The sequence below is a fragment of the Penicillium malachiteum genome (assembly GCF_028827825.1).
Source record: "Penicillium malachiteum strain IBT 17515 chromosome Unknown utg000005l:1.0-9002435.0:326005.0-9005861.0, whole genome shotgun sequence".
Classification (NCBI taxonomy): domain Eukaryota; kingdom Fungi; phylum Ascomycota; class Eurotiomycetes; order Eurotiales; family Aspergillaceae; genus Penicillium; species Penicillium malachiteum.
This window is the reverse complement of record NW_026643099.1, coordinates 986,976-999,962: the sequence shown is the minus strand read 5'-3', so window position 1 is coordinate 999,962 and position 12,987 is coordinate 986,976. Positions and strand designations below refer to the sequence as shown.

Below are 12,987 nucleotides of genomic sequence, written 5' to 3'. Positions count from 1 at the left end.
TTTCCGCGTCCAATTGAAGTCTAGGAGATATCCCACCTTTCCCGCTTGAATCCTCCACCTCTCAAAGATGGCCGATAACGAGGATGTAGGTGCCTCTGTCTCAGAGCCCCTAGATCTTGTCCGTCTTTCTCTCGATGAGATTGTTTTCGTGAAGCTTCGCGGTGATCGTGAACTTAAGGGCCGCCTCCACGTGAGTTCATCCATGGTCATATGTTCCCCCACCTAAACTGACCCTTATGACTCAATAGGCATATGACAGCCACTGCAATCTAGTGTTAGGCGATGTTGAGGAGACTATCTACGTGGTAGAGGAGGATGAGAATGAGGAGGAAGTCACACGCGTATGGACTATGTTTCAATCTGGGAAAGAGACCCAAGAATGCTGACCAAGGGATTTTTACCGCAGACAATCAAGAAGCAAGAAGAAATGCTGTTCGTACGAGGTAAGACCATCTCTTTGTTTTCCTTTGTTTAGCGGCTGCATCATTCTGACTAATGACTCCTTAGGCGATTCCGTCGTTTTGATCTCCCCCCAGGCTTGAGCACCACTTGAGTCCACGAATGAATAGAGGAATTGGCGTCTGGCGAGAGGAGGACCCTTGAAATGACATCTGCAAAACTTGCAAAAATGATATATTGAGATACCATCCACGGAATCCTTGGGCTACATAGATATGAGACCCCATGAAGTTGGGTTATGACCCTTTGAAAGACCCCTGTGTATCCTTGGATCCCTGTAGCAGAGCCGCATGGCTTTAGAACGCGGCATCAGACCCCACTGTTAGTCATATTATTACTCCGTGTAGCTCCATCTGTTTCCATGAATAAATTAGCGTGAATCTGTGGCTGAGTTCAGGTGCATATGATGGGGTTGGAGTGATGACTCAAATGAGTGACTCGACCTCGGACCATAGGTACGCACCTGGAGGAACTAAGGTTATCGATAAGGATGGCTCCGATCCCCCTTCATCTTCTTTTCCTCTTTCTCTTCTCCCATCCCCATACTCTTACGCTTTTTTCTTCATTCACATTTAATACTTCACATTTTACTGTTCTTCAATTAAGAACAGTCAAGCAATGATCCCTCGAATACAAGTCTGAATCGCGCCAGAGCAAAGGCGGTCCCACTTCGATCTATCCCCGACCGCAACGCAACGTCACTACCCGTATAGGTGACCCCTCCATCATTCAATATCTGAAGATACCTCAACATACAAATATGCCAACGCATGCTGGAAAACAGAATCCCGAGGACCGGAAACGAGGTGAAATCGTATGTTATTCTATCAAGGTAGTAGAATGTTCACACTAATTTAACTATTCTAGGCTCTGAGCGAATTTGCCGAGTATGCCGAACAACAGCAGACACACCGCTCCGCTGTCGTTGCTCCTAGTGACAGTGGCTACGAGACCGGAAGTGTGTCGCGCGACCTTGAAGACCATGCGGAGCTGCAAATCTTGGATCAGCTCGGCCTGTCCGATACTCCTCGTTCTGTCAAGTTAAAAGAGCTTCTCTTGGGGACGGGAGATGAAGCCGAGAACAGTCTCCAGGTGCTGGCTGCTACCATGCAGACGCGCATAGATCAAGGCCAAGGAGAGACAATATTTGACCTTGGTCTTGAAGACGGTGGTGATTCAATGGGCTTCGATCTCCCTCAATGGAAGACCGCCCTGCAACGTCTACGCGAGGCTACTGAAACTATTCCTGCTCACTGTCGTATTCTACTCACTTGCAATGTAGGTGGGGAACAGGAATGTGCTGCGAGAAGTGACCGTAGCAAGGGTGTATGGGGAAAGATTCTCATTCGTCAACATTTTGACAATGTAGAGGAGATGGCGGAGATCCGAATTGTCGTGGTAGGCAATGTCGACGCGGGGAAAAGTACCATGCTTGGTGTACTTGTTAAAGGTAGTCTCGATGATGGCCGCGGTCGTGCACGAGTCAATCTGTTCCGTCACAAGCACGAGATCGAGAGTGGGCGAACCAGCTCTGTCGGACTTGAAATCATGGGATTTGATAGCCGCGGCGAAATTGTCGCCCACACCCAAGGCCGAAAACTCTCTTGGGAGGAGATTGGAAAACGATCTTCCAAAGTGATATCTTTCTCTGATCTTGCTGGTCATGAACGCTACTTGCGAACCACGGTCTTTGGCATGCTGAGTAGCAGCCCTAACTATTGTCTACTCATGGTTGCTGCGAACAATGGTCTGATTGGAATGAGTCGTGAGCACCTTGGAATTGCCCTCGCGCTTAATGTTCCAGTTATGGTTATTGTCACCAAGATTGACATCTGTCCCCCTCAAATTCTCCAGGAGACGCTGTCTCAGTTGTCTAAGATTCTCAAGTCTCCTGGTGCTCGCAAAATCCCGATATTTGTCAAGGATATGGAAGAGACTATCAGCACAGCAGCTCAATTCGTCAGCCAGCGAATATGCCCGATTTTTCAAGTTTCTAACGTCACAGGTGAAAACTTGGACCTTGTCCGGACATTCCTTAACATTCTCCCTCACCGGGGTCACTACGATCCGGATGGTCCCTTTGAGTTCTTGATCAACGACACTTTCTCCGTTCCCCACGTTGGTACTGTCGTCTCCGGTGTAGTCAAATCCGGCGTCATACACGCTGGAGATTCAGTTGTAGTTGGTCCCGACTCTCTTGGCCAATTCACGACAACTACAATAAAAACTATCGAACGAAAGAGGATACCGGTCAACGCATGCTTTGCCGGTCAGTCGGGATCCTTTGCATTGAAGCGTGTCCGACGTAAAGAAGTTCGCAAAGGAATGGTTGTCTTGAAGAAGATGGATGACCCGCCTAAGGTGCACCGAGAGTTCGTTGCAGAAGGTAAACTAGTACTCTACCTCATTGGCTGATTTTATAACTAACTGACAGCATTTCAGTGCTGATCCTCTCGCACGCCACCACCATTAAGCCGAAGTATCAAGCCATGTTACACGTCGGAGCGGTTAGTCAGACCTGCTCTGTCATTGATATTGACCGCCCTTTCATTCGAACGGGCGATCGTGCTCTTGTTGCTTTCCGATTCATGCAGCGGCCCGAGTTCCTTGTTCCAGGCGACCGAGTACTTTTCCGAGAAGGGAAAACGAAAGGACTGGGAATTGTAAAGAGTATCGGCTATGACTCTGCCCAGCCACTCAATGCTAACTCCAAAGGAGACGCCACAACTGAGCCTAGCAAGACTCAAGCCACTGCAGTTTCGTGAATTACATAGCGTTTTTGTTTTTATTTCCTTCAATTCTATTATTTTTACACTGTTTTTTATCATTTCGATCTATTGCATGTCGCCACGTGACATGACGTCAGATGATGCCATGCGTCGATCTTTGAGCTGCAACTGACATCCAATTATATCCAATTATAACCAGAATCCTTTTCTGGTGTATGGATTCCACTGACGTAGTTAATTACACGTGTAGATGAGACGGGATACGCTTTTAAGAGATTCGCCTCTCCCCATAGCACTTTTCGTTTTACATTCCAAAGCTTTCTACTATCCATTGATATTTGACGATTCTTCTATTCTCGATCTTTCTTGCCTATACGATCTAAGAATTCATTTATAACAAATTGTTCCACGCAATTCCTCTTTCCCATACTCCTATATCGTTTCATATTTCTATCGCAAGATTTCTATATTCTTCAATTTGAACACACTGCCTATACACTGCACAAAATGGAAGCTGTCAATCGGGTTGTCAATGCAGCTTCTAGTGCCCTGTGGGGTGAGGACTACACCCACCCCAAAGATATCCCACATGGCGATGAGCCCATATCAGGTGTTCAGGGTAAAGGTCTCGCCAATGACCCTTATGATGCTGGTAACCGCGAGGGTAAGTCTCAAGTATACCAACACATCAATCGCATACGCATGATACGCATCCCATTCGATTGACCTTTGAAATCTACATACACTAACAATTTCACCACTGTAGAACAACCCGGTGCCCCGTCTTCAGATGAGGGCAACACTGCTCCACAAGAACCCAAGCTAGAAGGCAACCCCCTCAACAGCACTGTGACTGAATCATCCAACCCATCCAAACCAGATGCTGGCTTCGCATTAGCTGGTGGCTCTGGATCCGGGTCCGTATATAGCGAATCACCCAAGACCTCGAAAGCCGGAGCCCTGGAGCAACGTACCAATACAGAACCCGGGCCTGCACATTCTTCGCCTGCACATGTTTCGCCTGCAGCAGAACCTACTAGTCCCAGCACTACTAGTCCTAGTACTAGTAAGAAGGAAGCAGCCGAGCACAATATCAATGAAGATGAGAGTGCATTTGAAGAGGAGAATAACGGGCAGGAGAATGACACTCCTATGCAATCTTCTTCACACCCTGAGGATCCTCACACCCATGCCAGCAAAGAGGCATTAGAGGGCCCACAAGGCCCTGCGCCTAGATCAGCGGAGGAGTTTGAGAAAGAGATGAAGGAGAAGAAGATGCCGAGTCGCCCAAAGAACCCAGAGTCTCCTATCGCTGCTGCTACTACCAGTACTGGTAGTTCAAAGAGTGAGTTTTATTTATCATCATTTAGTGAATGGTTTCGCTAATAAGTTTGTTTAGGTGCTCCCTTGCAATCGTCGAATAAAAGTATTGATAGTCACGATCGGGCTTCCAGTGGTATGGCTTCCAGTGGGATTAGAAGTGGCAGTGGAAGTGAGAAGAGTCCTGTAAGTGAGAAGAGCCCTGGAAGCAATGGAAATGGGAAACATGGTGCTATGGCGAAGATGAAGGAGCGCCTGAATAAGGTTGCTCATCCTCGTCATCATAAAGATACTAGAGACTAAGGAGTAGGTTATCTTGATCTGCAATTCGGGAATTTCTGATTGCTCTTTTGAATTTCCTGAATACTTCAAAATGTTCAAAAATACTGGAAGCTGTTCTGTTTGAGGACGTTTTGCACATAACCTTGGAAGTATGATTATACCTGAAGTGGATTTTTGTCTGATGGATTTGGATTTGGATTTGGGATCTGATATTTGCGATTACTTTCGTGTAATGTTATCAACTTGAATGTTCAAATGTTACCAGATACTAAACATACGTTCTACTACTAGTAGTGACACTTGAGTATCATGTGCCGAGAGCGCGTACAGGACACTGGAGGCTCGAAGATACCAAAAAGCTTGGATACCGTGAACGGAGCAGTGTTGGGGTTATAATATATGCTAGGATTTTGACTATAGGCATTGAAAAAAGAACTAGTAGCAGAAACATGAAAACATTCAATGAATGTGCAAGAAGATGGCGCCCAGCACAGATCTAGAACCACGTCGAATGACGCCCAGGGTATCGCCCAAATCCCAAAATGCAAGACCAACTCGAATCCATAATGCTCTATGAAAACCAAAACCAAACTAATAATCAATTTTTCACTCAAAGAGCATCTTTAACTCCGTGATGCGCTCCTTTTTATCCTTATTTTCATCATCACCCCCAACACGTAGACCAAGTGAGCCTGCAATATTCATTTTGCGTTCCTGCACACGTAGCATACGACCCTCAATGGAATCTTTGATCACGAATCGCGTAACAGAAACATCACGGGTTTGACCCATACGATGAACGCGATCAATAGCCTGAGCCTCCACGGCAAAACTCCACCATGGATCCATGAGAAAGACATTGTTCGCAACCGTTAAATTGAGACCGACGCCACCCGCCCGAAGAGAGATAAGAAGAAGAGTCGGGGAAGAATTCGAGGTACTGGGTTTAGCAGGTTCCTCAGCCTCCGAATCCATGATCTCATCCTCATATGTTTCAGTTTTGGTAAATTCCTCCAAAACTGCCTTGCGGGCTTTCTGGGGCATGGTGCCATCTAGACGGACATACGAAATACCAACCCGGGACAGTTGGGGCCCAATTAGGTCGAGAAATGACGTGAATTGGGAAAACACCACTGACTTGGTATTAGGTGGCATTCGCGTTAGGTGGCTAATCAAGGCATGGATCTTGGCAGAGGTATGTGCGGATGGAGAAAGGGGATTGATTCGTCGGAGAGATATGCGTGGGGCAGGTTGGGAGTCATTTTGTGGCGTTTCAGTAGAAGCGAATGAATCTATTGCTGTCGGCAGGGAAGCGGACGCATGACGAACCACCTCGAAGATGTTTTGTGCGTCAATCGGAGCTCGACAGGAAAAGCAACGTGGTTCAACACCCTTGTTCATTTGGTGCGCCACGAAATCTTGGAGACATTTCTTGCACGCACTATGCCAGCATGCAGTCACTGCTGGATCAATCATGGGCTCTTCGCAGCAAATAGGACACTCTCCACTGGATTCGGTTTGAATTTGGCGAAGCGCATGGGCGGTAAATTTAACAGAACGGTCTTCTGATTCTGCGTTCTTGGTTGCAGCAGTGAATTGATTGATCAGTTGCTGGAGATCCATGTCATCTTTCATTTCGTTGGCTGCGTCAGCTGCAGCGGCCGCAACTTCTTCATCTGCCACCACATCTTTGTTTCTGGTTAAGATGGGGTGACAGCAGGTCTGGCGAAGACGGAGAATCTGCGCGAAGATGGTAGAGTAAGACTGCAGGAGAGTACCAGCCTCAACATTGTCATTGAACGTTCGTTTGGCTCGAGTATAGATGCAGTCGTAGATTTCTCGCTCCTTTGCTGGCAGCTCAATCTCTTCAATGGTTATCGTTTTTGGAGGAAGAGGGACCAATGGCTCGCCTTCTGGTGTTTTCATGCTCTTCGTTCGCCGAAGAACAAGGGGCTCCAATACACTCTGAACGACATTGAGGGCACGAATGTACTCCTTGGACTCGAAGGGGACAGTAATGAACGTCTTCCAGAAGGAAAAGTTACTCCAAGGTTCGACCTTCAAAAAGCGCACCAAGCTAAACAGATCCTCAAGTCGATTGACAATTGGCGTACCAGTGAGGACCCACCGGTGTGTTGCTTGGAGCTCGCAGCATGCTCGGGTGGTTTTGGAGCGACGATTCTTGATTGTGTGGGCTTCGTCCAGGATGATTCGGAAGAATTCTACAGAGAAAAGGCCGCCATATGCACCACCGGACATCATTGATTGAAGCGCCAATGAGCGATACTCCGATAACACGGTGCCATAGCTTGTTACAATGACGTTTGGCGCTGATGCATACTTTGATGCGCAGCACAAATCCCGAAGATTAACTGCCTTGTCCGCTCCATAGTACATGATAACACGCATAGAGCCCTCCTCGGAAGCTTTTAGGGCTTCACTTTCCCATTGAGAAAGCAATGACGTGGGCGCCACGACAAGGGTTGTGTAGGGTGCAGGAATGACACCATCGGAGTCTGGTACACGAGCGAGATCGTTCACAGAGGTAATCCCGTTGGAAAGTTGAGGATCAAGCTCAGTTCTATGAGAATGGACAAGGCTCATCATCTCAATCGTCTTTCCAAGTCCCATTTCATCTGCCAAGATTCCACCCAGGCAGTGCTGTTCTTGGGCTGGGAAGTCAACACTGAGATCACCAGAGTAGGGATTGACATAGAAATGATCAATTCCGTCGAACCCAGGGAGGTCTTTATCATCACTGTCTTTTACTGGCCATAGGTATTGCTCCCACAGCGGATGCATCGAGCGTTCACGAGGCTGTTTGTTGTCTTTCTCTTTTGCTAACATCCAATGAAGAGCCTGCTTCTGGTATTTCCGCAGGTTCATCCGGAAGGTGGAAGCAGGCTCGGCTTCTGGCATATTAAAATCGAACGATTGAGCTTTTCGATATAGTGCATCGAGCTGGTCCTGGGCAAGCTCTTGGGTGTCGTCTTCTTCCGAGGAGTCATCTGGATCCTTGGAACCTTTGGCTTTCTCCTTCTTGGTATTATCATACTGTTCAGCCATCTCGGCGGCTCGGAGAATACCACTCTTCTTATGCTTTTCGGTTGTCGGATTTATGGAGGTGGGCTTGAGATCGATGGCATCAAAAAGCTTAACAAGGGATACTTGACGGAGTCTGAGATTCTTTTCTTCCGTGCTTTCTTTCTCCTCGAAGAGACCAGTTGATCTGTTATCATCCTTTGCGGATCCAAATGTGAGACGCTGGAAAGCTTCTTTACGAAAGAAACACCTCAACTGTAGGTATATTGTATCGTTGATTCGCAACCTGTCTTCACTGAAGACACAGACACCTTCAAAATGACATAACTTCTGGTCAATCAACGTAGACACCCATTCAGCCGTCTCATGCGGCAGTCTTCCAACTTCCTGCCCGGCTGTATTCGTAAACCGTGTCAAGACATCTCCCTTCTGGTTTACCATCATCTTGCCTCCACGCGCACGCTTGGTAGTTGGTTGGGATCTCGCACGTTCAATCTTTACTGGATCCCCATGCTTGAGTAACGCAGGCCCGCTGCGAGTCGCCCATCCACCAACTCCAAATGATCCGATGAACCTAGATGAAGGCATTCTCCCAACTACAGAATTTGATTCAGCAGAGGTATCTTCCTCAGTAAACCCTGAAGTGCCTTGTCCATTAACTCCCAGCGGGGTAGAGGATCCTTTTCGGAGAGGTAAGGAGCCGGTTCGAGCGGTCGCCTTCTTCGGTTTCTTCCATGATCCATCAAAGTAGATGTTAACTGCCCGTTCGATATTATTGGAAGCTGCGGCTCGGATAACTTCGATAGATTCGCTCGATAGCTGTTCACCAATGATACCAGTAAACAGTTCCACATCAAAGCCATTCTTCAGGGCCGGCTGTACTCCATTGTTGATCGCATTGTCTTCGTCGGTAGGTGGCTCGGTCGTTCCGTTTTGTAGGTGGGGGATCGAGATCGTATGGTCGGTTACTGTCTGTTCTGATGCCTCCGGGAGATCTGGTGAAGCGAAATTGACCTCAAGTTGAGACGAGGACTTGATATCAGCTGAAGGCGTCTCAAGGATAGCTCTTGGTTCATCCTGATCAGCATGGTCCTCAGCATCTGGAGTGTACCGCGTCAAAGACGCGTCAGTAATTGCTGGAGCAGAATCTGCGGCAGGTCCAGGGCCATCCACGAAAAAGCGCTGTCTTTTCGCTGGTCTTTGATCCAGATCGTCGCTCATAATCGTGGTTTCCACGTAAAGCTCAAATGATGGAAGTTGAAGAGAAGATCAACGATGAAGTTGGGACGACGCGACGGAGAACGCGCGAGCACGGGACGTCGAAAAAGTCCAATTATAGTCCTATTGCTTGTAGAAAATCTAGAACATATGGAATTAAGATGAGTGTCAAGGAATTACACGATCTACTCATACATCTCAATCCACCTTAGACATATAAGGTCTCCTGTGTTTATTAATTGGTCTTTCATACTACTTAAGTCCATTAATGATCATTGACCCGCTCCGTCCGACCAATACTATTAAGTGGATTACATCCTTTTTATCAACTTCACATTCTCACCATGTCGATCTTCAAAGAGGCCTGTCGACCATATCGGGTCAATAGTGCTCAATTTTTCTCTAAAAAAGCAGTTCGACAATCCAGAGCTTTCACCTCGACGACTTCAGTCCGCGCTCCTCTAACAGAAGAGGAAATTCAAGGCGCTCATAAATACTGTGTCGCTCTACTCACGTATGTGCCATGAAGCTCTCAGCTCACTCAATTGCCTCCAAATCCCCCAAGAAACACCTAACCATTCTTTCCTCCAAACAGAAAATATGACCGTCCCTCGTATACCCTGAGCAGCTTCATTCCAGCACACGCTCGCACCTTCTACCTCGCTCTCCGCGCCTTAAATGTCTCTCTCTCGTTAATCCCCGAGACCACTTCCTCCCACACAATCGGGCTCATGCGCCTACAATTCTGGCGCGATGCAGTATCCAAGATTCTAGCCGGTAACCCTCCAAAAGAACCGGTCGCCATTCTCCTCGCCTCCGCGATCTCCGATCTCCACGAGCGTACAGAAGGTCGCGCCCGGATAAGCAAAGGATGGCTTACTCGACTAATCAGCGCCCGCGAACAAACCCTTACCAATGATCCCTACACCAATATCGCAGCTCTGGAATCCTACGCCGAGAATACGTATTCAACCCTCATGTATCTTACCCTCTCCGCATTACCCATGACCTCCGTTACAGCGGACCACGTTGCTTCGCATATTGGGAAAGCGGTTGGAATCACAGCTGTCTTGCGAGGACTTCCGCTCGTTGCGTTTCCCAACCCCCAGCCTCAGGCACCTCATGGTGGAGGTGCGGCGACTCTGGGATTGAGTGGTGGTTCTAAACCAGGTGCGGTGATGTTACCGTTGGATGTAATGGCGCAGGCGGGTGTGAAAGAGGAAGATGTTTTGAGACGGGGTGCAGAGGCGGAGGGATTACGCGATGCGGTTTTTACCGTTGCGACGCGCGCGAGTGATCACTTGATTACTGCGCAACAGATGTTGAGTAATTTGCGTGCGGGTCAAGATGTTGGTCATGATTTTGAGCATGAGGGTGAAGAAGGTCATGAGTATGATTCTCCTGATTTGTCGCGCGACTCGCCACTTGATGAGGTCAATAGGGCTTTTGGTGTTTTCATGCCTGCTATTGGGACGAGACTCTGGCTTGATCGCTTGCAGGAGCATGATTTTGATGTCTTTCGTCCTGAGTTGTTGCGCTCGGATTGGAGACTTCCTTGGAAGGCGTACTGGGCTTTCCGACAGAAGGAGATCTAATGAGATGGCAATGTAAAAGTAGCGTGGGAAGTTGTGTATGAATAAGATGTATTTTTTAATAGATAGAATATACGAGACCACTGGAAGGTTTGGGGATGAGCTAAATGTACAAAAGCTAACAACTGCCTGGGCTTCAAGTTTCATGTAAGGGTATCTAGCGACATAATTGATATCAAGGTAATTACCGCACACTGTGCTCCTGGCGTTGCTTTTTGGAGCTCGTGATAAGCCGCTTCTGGGCAAGCATGACGGCGTAACGTTGGATCTTGTCTCGCCTGGATAAGCTTGTCAATATGGATGAAGTAAAGGGCAACGTAGGAGGACTTACATCAGCAAGCAAGTTGTAACAAAGACGAAAGGAATTGCGATCTTCCAAAAGTAGCTGGATCATAAGTCAGCGTCAAGTTAGTCGAGTATAGATAGAATCAGGATACTGACGAATCGCTGTTGTTAATACCAGCAAAGTCATTGAAATTCATTCCAAAATAGCCCTGAGCTCAATGTTAGTAAAGGCATTCAAGAGATCCATGTGTCCATCACATACAGTCAAGAAGGTCATTGGGAGATAAAGACAAGTGACTATTGTCAGTTGCTTCATACTCTCATTTTGGTAGGCACCTTGGGACAAATTAGCATTTCTCATCGCTGTATATTGACGAGCTGCACCCACCGATGGTATTAAAGATTAGGTCAATCATGTTGTCTGCAGCTCGTCTCATTTGATCGTAGCCTTCAACAATAGTAATACAATGATCCAATACATCTCCGAGGTAAGTATGGCACATGGAGCTTATCGTCACACTTGAGCCCATCGAGCTCTTGAGGTTTGGAGGCGCAACTTCCAATTGATCCTGAGAATCCGACGAATCCTCACCCATCATTGTAGATTGAGTACTAGTACTTTGACGCATAATCCCGAGTCCAGGTGTGCCAACGGGCTGGGACCGATGATCACGAAGTGCATTGATTACAGCAACGATAGGCTGCATAGAATTGCGGAGCACGGCAATTTCAGAAGTGAGGATGTACAGACTCTTTGATTGGTCGATATCTGGGTCAGTCAAAACCTCAAGCTCCAGGTCACCTATAGCGTCTTGATAGGCCATGGTTACTGGAATCGCGAGATCGATAATGGCATCGATGATAGCTTGTAGCAGCATACTGGCATCGCATGACTGTCGCAAGATCGTCTCCGGTGAGCTGAGACGCCGTACAATCGGAGCTTCTATATCATCGGCACTTGTTTCAAAAAATGATGTCACTGTGTTGTCGGCATGTAGGAAGATCGAGACCTGTTCTAAGGTCACACATAGATTCTTCGCAGCCAGCACAGCGTGACGTTCCATGAACTCGATTCGGCCCTCGTTCGGACCTCCCCGATAACGTTGTAGGGTTCGCGCGGTGGCACCTTTTGTTACAGACAGATCACCGAACTGAGACGTATGCTTGGAAGATGGTCTGCGAGGTCCAGGGCGAACACTAGCCCCTACTGTGGCTTTGTCTTTGCCATGCCGGCTTGGTGGTCGTTTAGACCGGAAGATATCCTTGAGCGCATCCAGAATGACCCGTCGCTTGGTGGCTCGTTTAATAGATATTGAGCTTTTATCACTTGCGATAGATGAACTCCTTTCTCTGAACTTACCAACAGGGACTTCATCATCCTCGGAGTCACTTTTATCTTCCTGCTGGAGTTTAACCAGCTTCTGCAACGTCAAAACAACAAATGCATGATCGGAATACCAGTCGGCCTTTGTCCGATTCGTGGTATGAATCAGATCTTCGATCGCCAGTCTATGCAGTTTCTTGTGGTTTCCGAGAATCTTGATCACATCCCAACTTAATCCGTTCACATTAATCCAACGACATTGTACCCATGGCTCTCGCTCCCGGGACAGAAACGGTTCTAGTGTTTTATTATCCAGTCCATATTGTCGCATCTCGTGCTGCGAAAAGTCCACCACAGTGATCTCGCACTCTTGGTGTAGGTTTACGGGCGCATTGGAAGTCCATTCTGAGGTGTATGGTGGTAGGGGTTTTGTTGGATCGATACCAGGTTCTGTTCCCGGTTGCCATGTTGAGTCGGGCGCAAAGCCTTCTGGGCGATATGAACGCGCTGTGTTGGATCGTCGCATGCGACGTCTCGCTGTGTCGGTGGAATTGACTCGGGTCGCAGTTGTCGCGGACACGTCCACGATGGATCCCTCTCTTGCATCTTTTCCTATGGGAGGAATTTGTGTGAATGGGGAGGAAGGCGATTGGTCGCCGGCTTCGAGGTCTAGGTTTGGAAGGGGTTCGAGTCGCATGGTATGTGGCTGCGCATAATCAAGGGAATGGACGCTCAT

The 12,987-nt window shown here is 47.7% G+C and overlaps 6 protein-coding genes across 6 annotated transcripts; 4 read left to right on the top strand and 2 right to left on the bottom strand.

Annotated features, from left to right (window-relative positions):
* Window positions 1–67: 67 nt before the first annotated feature.
* Window positions 68–542, top strand: N7483_010411 (U4/U6-U5 snRNP complex subunit LSM3; the record flags this gene model as incomplete). Its single annotated transcript, XM_057093838.1, has 4 exons — window positions 68–190; window positions 249–341; window positions 407–443; window positions 508–542. 4 exons carry the CDS (start codon window positions 68–70, stop codon window positions 540–542), a joined length of 288 nt encoding a protein of 95 aa, XP_056939809.1.
* Window positions 543–1,219: 677 nt separating this feature from the next.
* Window positions 1,220–3,224, top strand: N7483_010410 (putative GTP binding protein (GTPBP1); the record flags this gene model as incomplete). Its single annotated transcript, XM_057093837.1, has 3 exons — window positions 1,220–1,273; window positions 1,327–2,845; window positions 2,902–3,224. The coding sequence occupies 3 exons, from the start codon at window positions 1,220–1,222 to the stop codon at window positions 3,222–3,224; spliced, it is 1,896 nt and encodes a 631-aa protein (XP_056939808.1).
* Window positions 3,225–3,695: 471 nt separating this feature from the next.
* N7483_010409 (uncharacterized protein) lies at window positions 3,696–4,574 on the top strand (the record flags this gene model as incomplete). Its single annotated transcript, XM_057093836.1, has 2 exons — window positions 3,696–3,852; window positions 3,955–4,574. 2 exons carry the CDS (start codon window positions 3,696–3,698, stop codon window positions 4,572–4,574), a joined length of 777 nt encoding a protein of 258 aa, XP_056939807.1.
* An 822-nt stretch (window positions 4,575–5,396) lies between these two features.
* On the bottom strand, window positions 5,397–9,053 carry N7483_010408 (DEAD/DEAH box helicase; the record flags this gene model as incomplete). Its single annotated transcript, XM_057093835.1, has 1 exon — window positions 5,397–9,053. One exon carries the CDS (start codon window positions 9,051–9,053, stop codon window positions 5,397–5,399), a length of 3,657 nt encoding a protein of 1,218 aa, XP_056939806.1.
* A 341-nt stretch (window positions 9,054–9,394) lies between these two features.
* Window positions 9,395–10,645, top strand: N7483_010407 (uncharacterized protein; the record flags this gene model as incomplete). The annotated part of the gene is made up of 2 exons (XM_057093834.1): window positions 9,395–9,564; window positions 9,646–10,645. 2 exons carry the CDS (start codon window positions 9,395–9,397, stop codon window positions 10,643–10,645), a joined length of 1,170 nt encoding a protein of 389 aa, XP_056939805.1.
* Window positions 10,646–10,826: 181 nt separating this feature from the next.
* Window positions 10,827–12,987, bottom strand: N7483_010406 (putative CorA family metal ion transporter; the record flags this gene model as incomplete). Its single annotated transcript, XM_057093833.1, has 5 exons — window positions 10,827–10,920; window positions 10,974–11,027; window positions 11,084–11,136; window positions 11,190–11,263; window positions 11,316–12,987. 5 exons carry the CDS (start codon window positions 12,985–12,987, stop codon window positions 10,827–10,829), a joined length of 1,947 nt encoding a protein of 648 aa, XP_056939804.1.